The sequence below is a fragment of the Apis florea genome, unplaced genomic scaffold, assembly GCF_048593485.1.
Source record: "Apis florea isolate Af1SG1 unplaced genomic scaffold, ASM4859348v1 contig_2_pilon, whole genome shotgun sequence".
Taxonomy (NCBI): domain Eukaryota; kingdom Metazoa; phylum Arthropoda; class Insecta; order Hymenoptera; family Apidae; genus Apis; species Apis florea.
In genome coordinates this window covers 230,506-244,491 of record NW_028256688.1, presented here as the reverse complement: position 1 = coordinate 244,491, position 13,986 = coordinate 230,506, and the positions used below count along the sequence as shown (strand labels likewise).

The window sequence follows — 13,986 nt, the reverse complement described above, 5'->3', positions numbered from 1 at the left end:
CTTTGACCACCGTATTCTTCGAAACGTGTCGTCCGTTTTTTCGCCATTTACTTCATCTTCTACCGAATTTGTTATTACCGTGCGGTATACATTTATCGATTAGTGCCCTTTTGTCAAATCTCTTTGAAATTGTTATTATATTACGTTATATATATTACATGTGCACGAGGCTATTGCACCGATTGATATGTCCGTTCTTTTTTTTATTTTTTTACTTTAACCCGACGAGAGAGACCGTTTTACAATCACTTCGCCTCTGTTCTTTTTTTTTTTTTTTTTCTTCTTTATTTACTCAAGGAGGAGGGAAAAGGGTTATTGAGGCATTTTTTCTTTTTTTCTTTTCCTCTACTTTAACGTAATTCATGTGAAAATGTATTTCGATGTATGTATATATATATATATATATTTTTTAAATCGATGATTTTTGTTAACGAATGAAACTGAACGAGTCCTCAGTCCCCTTGACCCTTGTAGAAGAGCAACTTAGATCAACTGTCCGATAGCCATTCGATACATATATGGGCATCTTAGGCATATATTAGTTAATCTTACCCTTTCTTTCAAAACATATTCAAAACACAACAAAAGAAAAAAAAAAACGATCCTTCTACAAGTCACTTTTTATCATTCAGAATCTACGGGCCTCAATCTGGACTACAATTTAGATACTTCCGCTGGAGGTACTCGCAAGCTCGCCGTGACCGCCATTGCAACAGCAATAACGATCCTATTCCTAGCTATTTAAAAGAGAATAAAGTAAAACGATTGAAAAATAAGGAAAAAAAAAAAAAAAAAAATAAACGACTAAAAAAAGAAAACTATAGAAAAATATAAAAGATCATCGTCAGGAACGGTCGCTGTTCACGTTGTTCTAATCTTTCCGTTTATAGTGTATACACTTTTAAAGAAAAGAAAGTGATATGCGAATACGAACGTACTGTGTATGACTATATGCTACAGGGAGAGTACAACCAGGGACACGAACACAATTTTGGGTAAAAAAAAAAAAAAAAAAAAAAAGAAACACGGATAAAAGATAAAGAAAGAAAAGAGAAAAAAAAGGGAATTATATATGTATTTTCGTGTTCGACAAATTCTCACTTTTTCACCCCCGTATAAAACAGGCGACGGTTTTCTGACGCGTATCTGACTTTTGCAAAAAAAACACAGTCGAACACTTCGCTACTGTATTATTACGAAATAAAAAAAAAAAAAAAAAAGAAACACACACACACAAACCAAACATAAACCATACACATGCATAGATTATACATCTTAACGATTAATGTAAAATGAGTCATTTAGACCGGTGCACAACATTCCGAGGTAGAAATGTTAGCGGATAAGTGGGGGTTCGATGATGATGGAGTTAGAAACGCAGTGAGAAACAACGAGAAAGATCGCGATGTTTCGTGAAATAGTAGGATGTTTTTCACGGTATTTGATCGAATTGTATCGAATTTCACGGTATATTTGTCGGGTATACTTGTTCGTCACGTTTTTAGCGAATATATATCGGGACGTTTTTGTATTACGCGAAGGTAAAGTGCTTTTCTTTTGAGGATTCGCATGAGCTGCCATCTGGTGATCGAAAGAGGTATATTCATTCGAACAAGAAATACTAAAGATTGATCGAAATACGATTTTTATACGTGAGATCGAAAAAGAATGGAAGATACTTTTTTGCGAGTCGAAATTATTAATATTAATCTTATAATTTATTACTTGAACATTTTCTACAACGAATTAAAAGACTGTAAATTATGTTGGATTGTTGAAATCATTTCGAATCGATATTTATATATATATATATAAATTTCGTGAAATAATGTTAGATTTTAACGAATGTGATGGTAAATTTTCATATTGTGTCGATGCAAAGCTTTTGAAAATATGGAATTGGTGCGTTGGTAAACGAAATGAACATTTCCATGATCGTAAAACAACGTTCGAATGAAAATTACAAATTGCTCATTTGGCGAATTGCCAACGAAGAATATTAAAAGTGTATATCGATCGAAATTATTCCATGAAAACTTTCAATGCTGATTAAGCATTGAAAATTCTGCAATAATCACGACTCACCCATTCTCGAATACGAAACTCTTCCATCTCGAAAAATAGTTTATCGATACGATATTACCACGATCACCGATGCATTCAATGCATCTGCGCATAAATTGCGAATCTATTTTAGCGTACAGTAAGGGCTTTGCGGGTCTGATATATACGTACTGCCTTAAATTGCCAAATTTCTAGTGTTATAAATACGCGCAAGTCAGTGAAAAAGAATGGTTAAACTATCGAACGGGCAACAAGCATTGACAAGGTCGAAACATACGATTTTCCGATTTGTCGAAAGGAATAAAATCCAATTTTAAACAGGCGGCCCGTATTATTTGATTGTATTTTAACTATATCCATCGGATTCGTTAAAAAATATTCTCTTGTTTCTCGCCATTTAGCAGAGTACAAATATTTTTGGAGAGTAATTTTTCGCGATTCTCGCGGTTCGATTTGCAACGAAAGATTCGATATAATAAGAAGGAGAGGATAATGATTAAGACAGAAAGAAAGATTTAGTATTCGTTGTTCGTACGTAAAAATTTTAGAGATACGCGAGGTTTCGAAATTACGCGCTCGACACGGCTCGGAAAAATTTCGGCGGAATTGGTGTAGATCTCGATACGACTGAACCTTGATTCGCTCGAATCGATCCGAAATAATACGAAAGTAATCGAAGTCTCGACCGAAGCCTGGCCGAATTTTTCCGAAAATTTTGAAATTATAACGCTCGGGACTGATCGGAAAAATTCGGGCGAAATCGATCGAAGAAACGGAGATATCGAAATCTTCATCGATTTTGTTCGAATTTTTTTTCTATCTGACCCGAAGTTTCGATTTCTGAGCCTCAATATACATTATTAATAAGAAGTATCGAATATAATTCGTTACCATTTCTCTACAGAGATACACGTCCGTTAAATAAAAATTCCAAAAATACCGGGAATCGTCCGCGAAAAAATCCGTTTTCGTCCGAGCTGAACTATATAACAAATATGTGTGGCTAACTATTTTTTCTTCTTTGTTTGTGGGGTTTTTATTTTTTTTTTTATTTTTTCTTTTCTTTTTTTTTTTTTTTTTTTTTTTTTTTTTTACCAATTTTCTTATCCGAAGCGTTTTCCACACGCTACACGTTTTTAGAGCCAAAGAGAAGAATACACTTGCAGGATACTTAAATCACGATTCGCGTGTTCCTCGCAAAACTGACACACCCTCACTTCTCAAAAGAACTCGCGTTCAACACACGTTACACAATGTTTATATCATCGAACGATGATTATTAGGATAAATCACGAATAATCACGGGTTCTGAAAAAGAAAAGAAAAAAAAAGACATAATAAGTAAAGATAAATAAACAAATACTGAAACGAAACCCGACAGCATCCGCACGAAACGGGGAAAAAGCACCTTTTTTTCTTAACCATTTATACTTTTAGATTGCGCCTAAAAATTAGTTTTCTTAGCTGGGTTAATTTTCAGCTAATCGCATATAAGATTTTTTCTCTCCTCTTGTGTATGGTTTTTTAATACATTTTTGTTTTTTTATCTTTGTTTTTTTTTTTTAAATAATTGTTTCTCTCTGGGAAAATTGATTAACTTTTTTTTTTACCAAATCATCGGACTTAGTCCTGCTTGATTAGCTCTTGGACCATACGTGTTTTAGTGCGCATGATGTGTGTTATTATTATTACGGTTATTATTATTATTAATAATAATATTATTATTATTATCATTAATTTTATCATTGCTATTAGCATTATTATGATTATTATGATTATTATTATTATTATTATTACTATTATTATTATTATTATTATTATTATTATTATTATTATTATTATTCTATTATTCACTGCGTACATAGCTGCTACGATTTACTATAATTACTTATTATTATTATCATCATCATCATCATTATTGTTATTATCATCATCGTCGCTACACGATATTATTGAATATCAATTAGTTTTACCGTTCACACCAATATTGTATATCATGTGTGTATTCGTCATTACCATTAGTATTATCGTCAACAACCGTCACCGATTATCGTTTAAAAAGAAAAAAAAAAAAAAAAAAAAAAAACGATAAATTTCATCGTCGCCACGAGCATTCGCCGATTTGTATCTTTTTCTTCTTTTTTTTTTTTTTTTTTTCGTTCGAGTAAGAAGCAAAGAGACAAAAAAAGAAAGAAAGAAAGAAAAAAAAAGAGAATAGGATGGGGGGAGAAAAAGAAGAGAGGTGCTCTCCATAGGAGGCAAACGCACCAGGCATCGAGTCTCTCGAGGTGCACACAGAAGACTCTGTCGCGTCTGAAATACAAATGGCCCCTTACTGTCCACGGGTGTATCGATCGCGAGTCATCGTTCAACGAATGCGACAGGGTCTTTGAACCTCGATCTCTCTTAACGTTTCTTGCTCACTTGCCTGGGTTCTTTTTAGATGTTTAGATTTACGATCGCATGGCATGCGCTTGTATATCGTTTCAGATACGTATTACGTACGTTTTATTTCTTTTTTTTTTCTTTCCCTTTTTTTTTCTTTTTTTTAATTTTAATTCGATTATTCTTTCGTCGTTATTTTTTTTCTTTTTCTTTTTTCTTTTTTTGGGGGGAAGGGTGAAAGGGATAGGAGAAGGAGGAGGGGTATTCTGCTCGTTGCGTTTAAGTTTGCGCCGTTCACCTGTGTTTTCGTTGGCGACACTCTCATTCCATCGAACTCATACCACGTACCTTTGTACTCGTATCGAGGGATTCCACGTGATCAGCGATTCTATGTAAACACATTTGCGTGTGCTTAGGTGTAAGATGAATTGTAAGAACGAGAATGGGAGAATGCTTGAGCAGCGACAGTGGTGTTTCTCTTTAATTGGATTGCAGTGACACGATCGGGGTGAAGCAAGAATTATCCGTGGAAGTGCGAGTACGATGGATCTCTGGTGCGCACTGATCGATGAGTTACGCACAATATTTGATCAAACGAACGCACCGCTTCCTTTTTTTACGAAATTATACAAAATCAATATATTTTTAGCGTTCCACATTTGTACATTATACAAGTTTCACCAAAAAGTCCATAACAATTTTTATTTTCAGTCGATATTTTCAATAGAATTATTATTATTATTATACAATATAAAGTTTCGATCTAAGTCTTGATCATAATCATCAATGCACAAGCATCTTTCGTCCACGATAAAAGAACATCCGAAAGACCGCTATTCAAAGAATATACGTTCAATTAGAAGGAAAAAGGTGTTTCACCCGAGTTTTGCACATAATGCGAGTAAAGTTGGCGAGTTTCGAGTCTCATTGAGAATGATAACAAGCACCTGCACCAGAATATCGTGCTCGCATGATCTATCATTGTTTCTATGAATAAAAAAGACGTATTATTCATTACCAAGCGGAATATCTCTCGCGGTTTCACGCGAATGAATGATGTTACGCGATTAAACTGTCGCGCGTCGAGCGTTCGCCCAGAGCTCGCGTTTTAGATTCATGTAAACGAACCGTGCGAGGTTATATTTCACGTGTTGCATACGACTCGGTCGTGGAAGATAAAGGCGCGAGTGGATTGTGTGTTGATCGCGTTTTTCTCTCGCCTTTTTTTGTTTTCTTTTTTTTTTCTCTCTTTTTCCTTTTTCCTTTCATTTCCCCTTTCATCGTGATCGATGAATATAGCCGAGGCTGGCCTAAGAATCTCGAGTGCCGGAGGATGTAAGAACGAAGTGTGTGTACATTACGTGTATTATACGTGTGAATGGATGAAGAATCTCGCGATTCCATCGATGTGAAATCGAACGATGCAAGAAGAAACACTGTGGTTCCGCGGAGAAGCGGGAAATATTTTATTTTTCTTTTTAGTGGACTCGAAATTTTCTTTTCACGAATGTTTTTTTTTTTTTTTTTTTTTTTTTTTTTAAGAAGATAAGTATGATGTCAATGTGAAGAAACTTTTAAATATATCAATGATCAAGTACATGAAAAAGCTTCTGAAATTATTTTCTACTACGGTTTGTCGGAACGCAAAAATATCCACGTCAAATTACATCATCACACCGTTGATTTCAGATCAACAGTTAACAATGTTGACTGTTAATGAAGGCCTCTGACGATTTCCATCGAGAGTCATCTGTAATTTAAAATTAATAGTTTAAAAAATACATACATATATATACACTCGATAAAATCCGATATATTGTGTAAAAAGATCCTTCCGAGTCTTTCGCATACAGTCAACGTGTTAATTAAGCCAATTATTCTCCAACCACAATATTCACATTCAATTACTTTACAAATTATCAACATATTGTCACACATTGTCACTATCATCACATTTTCAACTTTCAATTTTAATTAATTCCAATAATCTATCATTCAAACAACACTTCTCTGAGGCATATCAACGATACATCTAAAAAAAAAAAAAAAAAAAAATACACAAAATTTATACAAAACACAAATATATCGATTGTTCTATCAAAATAAATCATTTCAATTTCTTACAATCCATCCTCGATCGATCACCTCAATCACCCTCATCAATCATCAAATCGCACCAACGATCACACCTGAAAAAAAAAACCATAAAATTAACACCAGTTCCCGAGTTCTCTTAAAATAAAACTTACTCATCGACGAATGAATGCAAAAAGCGCGCGCATGCGAGAGAGAGAGAGAGAGAGATATGATTTCCAAAACTGAGAAACTCGAAGGAACAGTAGGTATAACGAGGCAGCGCGATCCCACTTTGACCAGTGTTCTCGAGGAACCTCTTCTTCCCCGGAACCACGGGATCCGCGACCACTATCTCGCGATTCTGCGCGTGTTCCTCGAGTTTTCACCTCGACTTTGCCCATCTTCACCAACTCTAAACCCCCACTCAGAGATACACGTCGTCCGCTTCCGGTACACAAGAGGGTACACACAGTGCATCGTTTGAAATTAAGCAAAAGCTTAAGAGAGCGAGAGAGAGAGATAAAGAGAAAGCGTTTTCATCTCTGGAGCTGCTTTTTGAACGAGGAATCGAGGAGAGAAGAAGGTTGCTCGTCGGCGCGTGAAGCGTTTCGCGCGCCGACGAGGAGACAATGGGTCGACGGTCGAGGAGGAAACGAGCGAGAAAATCGTTTCTGGCTCGCCGTGTTCTCGCGAAACCCCCTCCCCTCCCTCCGTTTTCGAATCGATCCACGGCCCTTGTTGAACGAGTGCCAACCGAAAGGGTGAAAGAAGGAGGAGGTGAAGGGGGATGGTTCTCTTAATTTGTAGCACGGTCGAACGTGTCCACGGGGCTCCATTAGAATGGGATTCGATTCAACTGTGTCCTAATGTAATTTTGTCCAAGTTAAATCCCTTTCGAAGAGACGGGTGGAGTAGGAGGAGGAGGAGGAGGGAGGCAGCCATCGAGATTGCTTGGTCCGCGAGAGGATCTCTCCCTTTTTCACGTGTTTCACGCGGGAATTACACGGGGGAGGGGGTGTTTCCGGTGGAAACGAGCGTGGCGACAAGGAAATGTCTCTCGTCGTCCTACGGACAACCGCGTTTCTCACCTCCTCGTGAATCTCGTTTTTGGATTTCCGTGGTTGTGGAAACCGCGTCGGGACGCGTTAATGGCCGTTATTCCGGAAATAATTGACCCCGTGAAATTACTCGATGGATTGGTATTGGTGTACATGCGTGTAAGATTGATTCATATCCTTCGATCCAATCGATATTTCGATAAATCAATTGCTAAGAAATATTTCTTAACGATTTCTCTTTCTTAACGATTTCTTCAATCATACTTTTTCTCGATTCGTCGAATCTCTATCAATTTTTTAAAAATCGAAACCTCGGTGCTTGATATCATTTCCCCTTTCTTCTATCGTATAGTCTTACGAAATGAAACTATTTATGATAAGTAATATTTAGTCTTATATAAAGTCCTCATTGCATTTAAACAACGTGGTTCCAAATATCTGAATCTAAATAAGTACACATAAGATTTTTTAATCGAGTTAAAATAATGGATCTTGTAACTGAACAATTCAACAACGATATTCATTTTCCTCGTTGAAATCGTTGTTTCTTGGTCCAAATTAACGCACATATACACCGTTTATTATCGAGTTCTTTTGCTTCCTTGCTTGCATCGCGTCCAAAGGCATCTGGACGAGGCGAACTTCGACCGATAGAAGGCAGATTTCGAGATTAATCGTCGGAACTCGGGATAATGGCTCGCTTGTAACGCAATTAAAACCCTCGAGGCTGGTCCCGTGGCCGTATAACTTATAATAGAGAGCGCCAGATACCCCCTCCTCTCCCTCTCCGGTGAACTGCATCGTGTCCTCTTGTTCGATCTTCTTCTCTCTCCACCTACCTCCTTAGCATTCCTCTTCGAATCTTCTCTATCCAGCTTCCCCTTCTTTCTTGGGGATGCAATTTCGCAACTTGAAACGGCGCGAGTATATCGCGAATACCGCCTCGGTTGGAAGATTGGGCGAGATAATTTCGAGGAGGATGCAAATGGGTTCGGGAAGAGAGGCGCCCTCTGTGCTTCCGAGCTCTCTGCTTTCGAATGGGGGGAGGAGAGGAAAAAAGAAGAAAAAAGATTGGGTGAAAGTATTGGCACAAAGAGTTGTTGTCGTTGTGAAATTGTTTATGATACTCGGTGAAGAAAACAGGGAATGGAAGAAGCTTCGTTTAATTGACGAAATGTAATTTGAAAGTTGGTGAAATTTAGAATTATGTAAATTTATAGTTTTCACAAATGGAATTTAAAGGAATCTAAATAGGTATTTGTAAATATTGTTTTTTACACATTGTTGAATATTTTGGATGGATATTTTTACTTCGTAGATTTACATTTTTTTGAACGTTCAAATATGCAAAGAAAATGTTCATGCTTTTTGTTTTGTTTAAAGACTAGCAAGATTTGGATTATGAGAATGTATAGTTTTGCGAGGAGAATTGAATAATATTTCTAAATATAAATTTTAGAGTGTTTTTCTGTACACGATACATGTGTCTATAAATTTGTCTTTATATTGATGAAACAAAATTTGTTATACAATAATTTACAGTTATATAAAAATTTGGAAAATTGTAAAGAAAGGGGATATATTTTTTACAAAATAATATATTACGTAGAGTCTTTTAATTATCGGTTGCAACTGTTGGTGCGAACATTCGTTTCTTCACGAGGAAATTTCGGATACTGTTACACGATAAAAGAGGGACACATGAGATTTATGTGTAGATAATTCATAGAAACTCAAAGAGATTCTTTTTAAAATCGTTCTCGAGAAGAGATACTGCTATTGTAACTTTCAACAGTAATTTCAATATTTATTAAAAATCGAAGTTTCCATTTGCCACTGAATAGGATTCTGTTTCTCGAGATAGTTGCTTCATGAATATCTTTTCTTTGAGTTATATCTTTCACGAATAAATATTGGATCGAAAAGATATCTAAGAAGCTTTTTCCTTAAATAAACTTTTATTCTCTCATTTATGTATTTTTCATTTGCTTCGAAAAATTCCATGATTAAATGTAAATTTTTTTTATTATCTTTATCTTTAAATAATTTCATAAAGTAATATTCCCTATTCTTTAATCATTAATGATTACATAAAATTCGATATACGAAATTTTAGACAAATTATTTCCATATTCGTCTTATTCTAACAAAAATGCACTAATTTTCCATTGATCCTTCACGTATTAAAAAAAACAAATTCCTCAAAATTTATATTATTTATTCTCAAAAATCCTTCTTAATTATTCTATTCTATTATACAACGATAATCGAAAATTCAAAAAAAAAAAAAAAAAAGAAAGATACGTAGAACAAACTAATAACTAATTATTAAAAAACAATTTTTTCTTTCTATACAAAAAGTACCTTCGATTCCATACCCAAAGAATTAAGTAACGTCTCTAATTATAATCTCATGGTGTCAATATTTTCGCCTCCAACGAGTGTGTATCTACATGCAAATTCATTCGAGGAACTCGCTTCGTCCCGAAACAGAGAGCCCGTTATAAATAGGCGACATGTTACTAAACAAGGATCAACACGCAAGGGAGAAGCGGAAAAGAGAAGGTTAAAGAGCTTACCAACAGCGGCCTAACTCGCGATATGAAGTGCAGCGTGCAATGTCGAGAGAGAGCCGTGAATCTATTTTCGAGGGAGGCACATGGCATATCCCAACCGCGTGTGCATCCTCGCGAACTCACGATAACGCAATCGTGACTTAAGTGGTGGACAAGTACGGTACCTTCCTGGAAAGATTCTTGCCACCACTCCCTGTCTCTCGCACGCCGCTTGTTAAAGAACTTTCGAATTACCAACTTCCTCTCTCTTCCAAGGTCAGAGAATTCCTCTATTCCAACCAGATATCCGATGATATCCGGTTAAAATTTTTATATTTTCCAAGTGAAATTTGTTGAAATTTTTGTCCCATACATTTTCATAAATATAAAACTTTTATTTATTTTTTGGGAAATAGAAAAATGGTTTTAGTTGAACGTTTATTCTAGTTAGAATTTCTTATTAAAATAGTTGTTATTTCTGAATAACAAACTCTGGTATTCGTTTTGGCCTCTAAAAAGTTTATTACAAATGTATTAATATTCTGTATAGGCCAGAAATGAATGTCTGTCTTTTTAATTTTCATTTTAATTTTATTTTAAATGAAATTAATAATTATCACGAATTATTTATTCTTATCTCTATTTTATTCTTAATTCAATTTCTTAAGTTTAAATATTAATTTGGAACAGAAAAGAAATGGTTGAAAATTTTGATCTTATGATCAACGAATCTGTTCAACAATATAAAAATTTGCGAGATATACACTTTTCGTTCGAGCACGTCCCAAGAGAACAGTTATCCATATTAATGGAAACCATAAAGTTATCGTACTATTCCATGAAAATTGCAGTATATATATATGTGTATGTATTTCAGTCCGTCTCTTCGTCCCTTTGTATCAAATCAACTATGAGAACGGCCGGTAAAAATGGGAGAAAAAATTATTCGTGAACGAGCAAAATTAAAATGGACACAGTTCGGGGGTGGGATTTTCCATCGTTAATTTCTACCGTACTAAAATCGTTCCTTGAAATTCGTTACTGTTCGCAGTCATCCTACACATTTTCAATCTTTTTTCCCTCTTTTTCTTTTTATATATATATCCTTTTTTCCCTCTTATTCAGTACCATCGTTACATTTTCAATCCTCTCGTTCATTTCGTATCGGATATTTTTCCCCGAGGAAAAATGTACTTGGCATAACAGTCTGTAATGATAATAGCGAGACCACGATCCTGTCAATTGCAGTACTCCAGAGAAGAGACGATTCCTTTTTATCTTCTATATTTTTCTTTTTTCTTCTTCTTCTTTTTTTTTTTTTATTTCAATCGACAACTCGAATTGGTCGTCCACTACTTTCTATTACGAAATGTATCTCTTCTTCATCGATGCGTTCTGGCAAATATATATACTGTAAACTCGAGGGAGAACTTAGAGTTGAGTCGAAGGAAAATAGATTCGATGAGATGTAAGGTTAATTTAGCGATTTAATTTTTTCGCTGCAAAGGAATAAAATTTTCCGTTATAAGAAGTACCATTTTTTGGAATATAATAGAAATAAATCTGACGTTTATAAGAGAACTGGGTTTAATCTCTCTGACAAAATTTTTTCAAATTCCTGTCAATCTATCTAACGCATAATTATTCGTTAAATCAAATATTTAAAAATTGTTTTTAATGAAAATAAAAATTCGAAGGTTCTTATACCAACCCAAGTTTTCTTATGAAGAACTTCTAGCGTACCTAGATGGAATTTACAAGTGACTCGCAATACAATAATGGGTCTTTCATATTAAAAATAAATAAAAATCTATATAACAATTAAAATTACAATTCTCCGACACAGTTCGACAGAAAAAAAAAATAAATAAATGGAATGCCATTCTTGAAGGATTCTTCTCACTAAGCAACAAGTTCAATCATCCCATCTTGGTATGTCAGAGATAAACGAAAACGAAGTTTCAACCAAGGAAATAACATGTCTAATAAGAAAAGACAGTGGACGAACTGTCTTTAAGCGCCATTTTGTTTCTCTTTGCTCGATCGAGTGGAAAGAAGATTGAAAAAGGGACTTGTTTCGCGAATATGATCCAACAGTATGAAGGATTCGCGGTATTCACGTGTAATTTCCGGCGTATTGTACGTATTAATTACGATCTGTATACACATGTATATGTACAAACGTATATATATATATAGTATATATAAGTATTATATGTATATGAAAAAAATCTAGAGAGAGAGAGAGAGAGAGAGAGAGAGAGAGAGAGAGAGCGAGCGAAAGAGAGAAAGAGAGAGAGAGAGAGAGAGAGAGAGAGAGAGAGTTAACATTCTCACACACAAACACACACGTGCAAGAATTATGTGTGCTAGCATAGTGCCTAATATACTATATAATATATATATATACATTCGTATTTATAACGAGGGGGTTGAACGTGTTATCGTTTTTTCCCCTTTGGAAAAAAAAACACACACACACACATACACTTATTGTAAATATGAGTATGGAAATATATATGTGAATGTTTAAGGAATACAATACCAATAATGAATCTGCCAGAAGAGAAGCCACCATCAAATTGTTCCCGCTCCTATGAGATTTTATGTGGAGATTCTCGTAATGGACCGTAATGGGAGATAAAGTGGAGTTTAAAAGCTCCTGAAATTAAAAAGAAAGATAGAATAAGAATTAAAACAAGGATATAAATGAGAAGTCGAGAATATTATTATTATTATTCCGAGGGAAACTTAACCTCTTAATGCAATGATTGTTCGAGGGTTTTTCGGGTTAAAAACAATCGATTTTTATTTTGTGAAATTAAATTCTAAAATACGATAATGGACGGTGTGTCGAAGACGATTCTTTAAGACGATATCTTGTCTTAAAGAAGATTGAAAACAGAAGTCGTCATTACGAGTGCAACAAATTGTGTATGGGAATTTGGACTCGAGAATAATTGCTTATAAATTTGTTTTATATCTTTTACTTAAAGAGGATTACAAATGGAGATTGTTGGTTGGAATGTGGAAGGAAGGAAAATGATAACGAGAATATTCGTAGCGAAACAATGCACTCGAAGGAAATAAAGCTGTCTGATCACTAAACTTATTAAATCCCTAATGAAAACCGGAAACGTGCTCCTCTAATGAGATATAACATGTAAATGGTATATATACGTGTATATCTTGATATACAAGACATTAATTTGCGAACCCTAGTTGGATACAATTTTAATAATTAATTAGAATTTAAAGATTGCATCTACAACGTACTATTTATTAATAAATAGTAAAATTATCTAATCATTTAATTAAGAATAATAATAGAAATATCAAAAATAAGGAGTACAATTTCTTATTGATAATTTATACCATTAATTTTGTAAAATTATTATCTATTAACAAAGAATTAAAAAAATTCTTTTAATTCTACAACAAAAATTTATGTACTCAATTTGTTACGTACGCATACAAAAAAATACATTTTATTTAATAATCATAATTCTATCGATAAAATTAAATACATTTTCCAGACATTCATGTAATTTTTTCTTGCAAAAATTATTACCACAGTATAATCAAATTATTGACTTCTTCGCGATTCTCAATAAATAAAATTTTTAAAATCATGCAAAATAAAAATAAAAAGTAAAAGGAAACTCATCAAGAAAGTTTCCATACGTAGGAGAAAGTATACGCAGAGAAACAAAAGAGGCAAAGAAGAAGAAGAAGAAAAAGAAGAAGAAGAAGACAGTGAGCCTGTTCGAAGAAAACCGATCGATCGACCGGAAGCATCCGTGTATCGAACAGCCAATTCATTCATCAGTGTCCATCAGAAAATATTA

At 34.4% G+C, this 13,986-nt stretch overlaps 1 protein-coding gene across 6 annotated transcripts in view; it reads left to right on the top strand.

Moving 5' to 3' along the window:
* The window catches only part of Fas2 (neural cell adhesion molecule fasciclin 2), a 34,000-nt gene that overhangs the window by 12,686 nt on the left and 7,328 nt on the right, over window positions 1-13,986 (top strand). For 2 of the 6 annotated variants that reach the window (XM_012483535.3, XM_086907919.1), the window contains one exon: window positions 633-12,680. The exons of the other annotated variants lie outside the window; for them this stretch is intronic. In XM_012483535.3, the coding sequence (XP_012338989.1) occupies window positions 633-745 (113 nt within the window). In that variant the 3' untranslated portion in view covers window positions 746-12,680. Of the gene's footprint in view, window positions 1-632; window positions 12,681-13,986 lie in introns of those variants that run through there. 6 annotated transcript variants of the gene reach the window in all.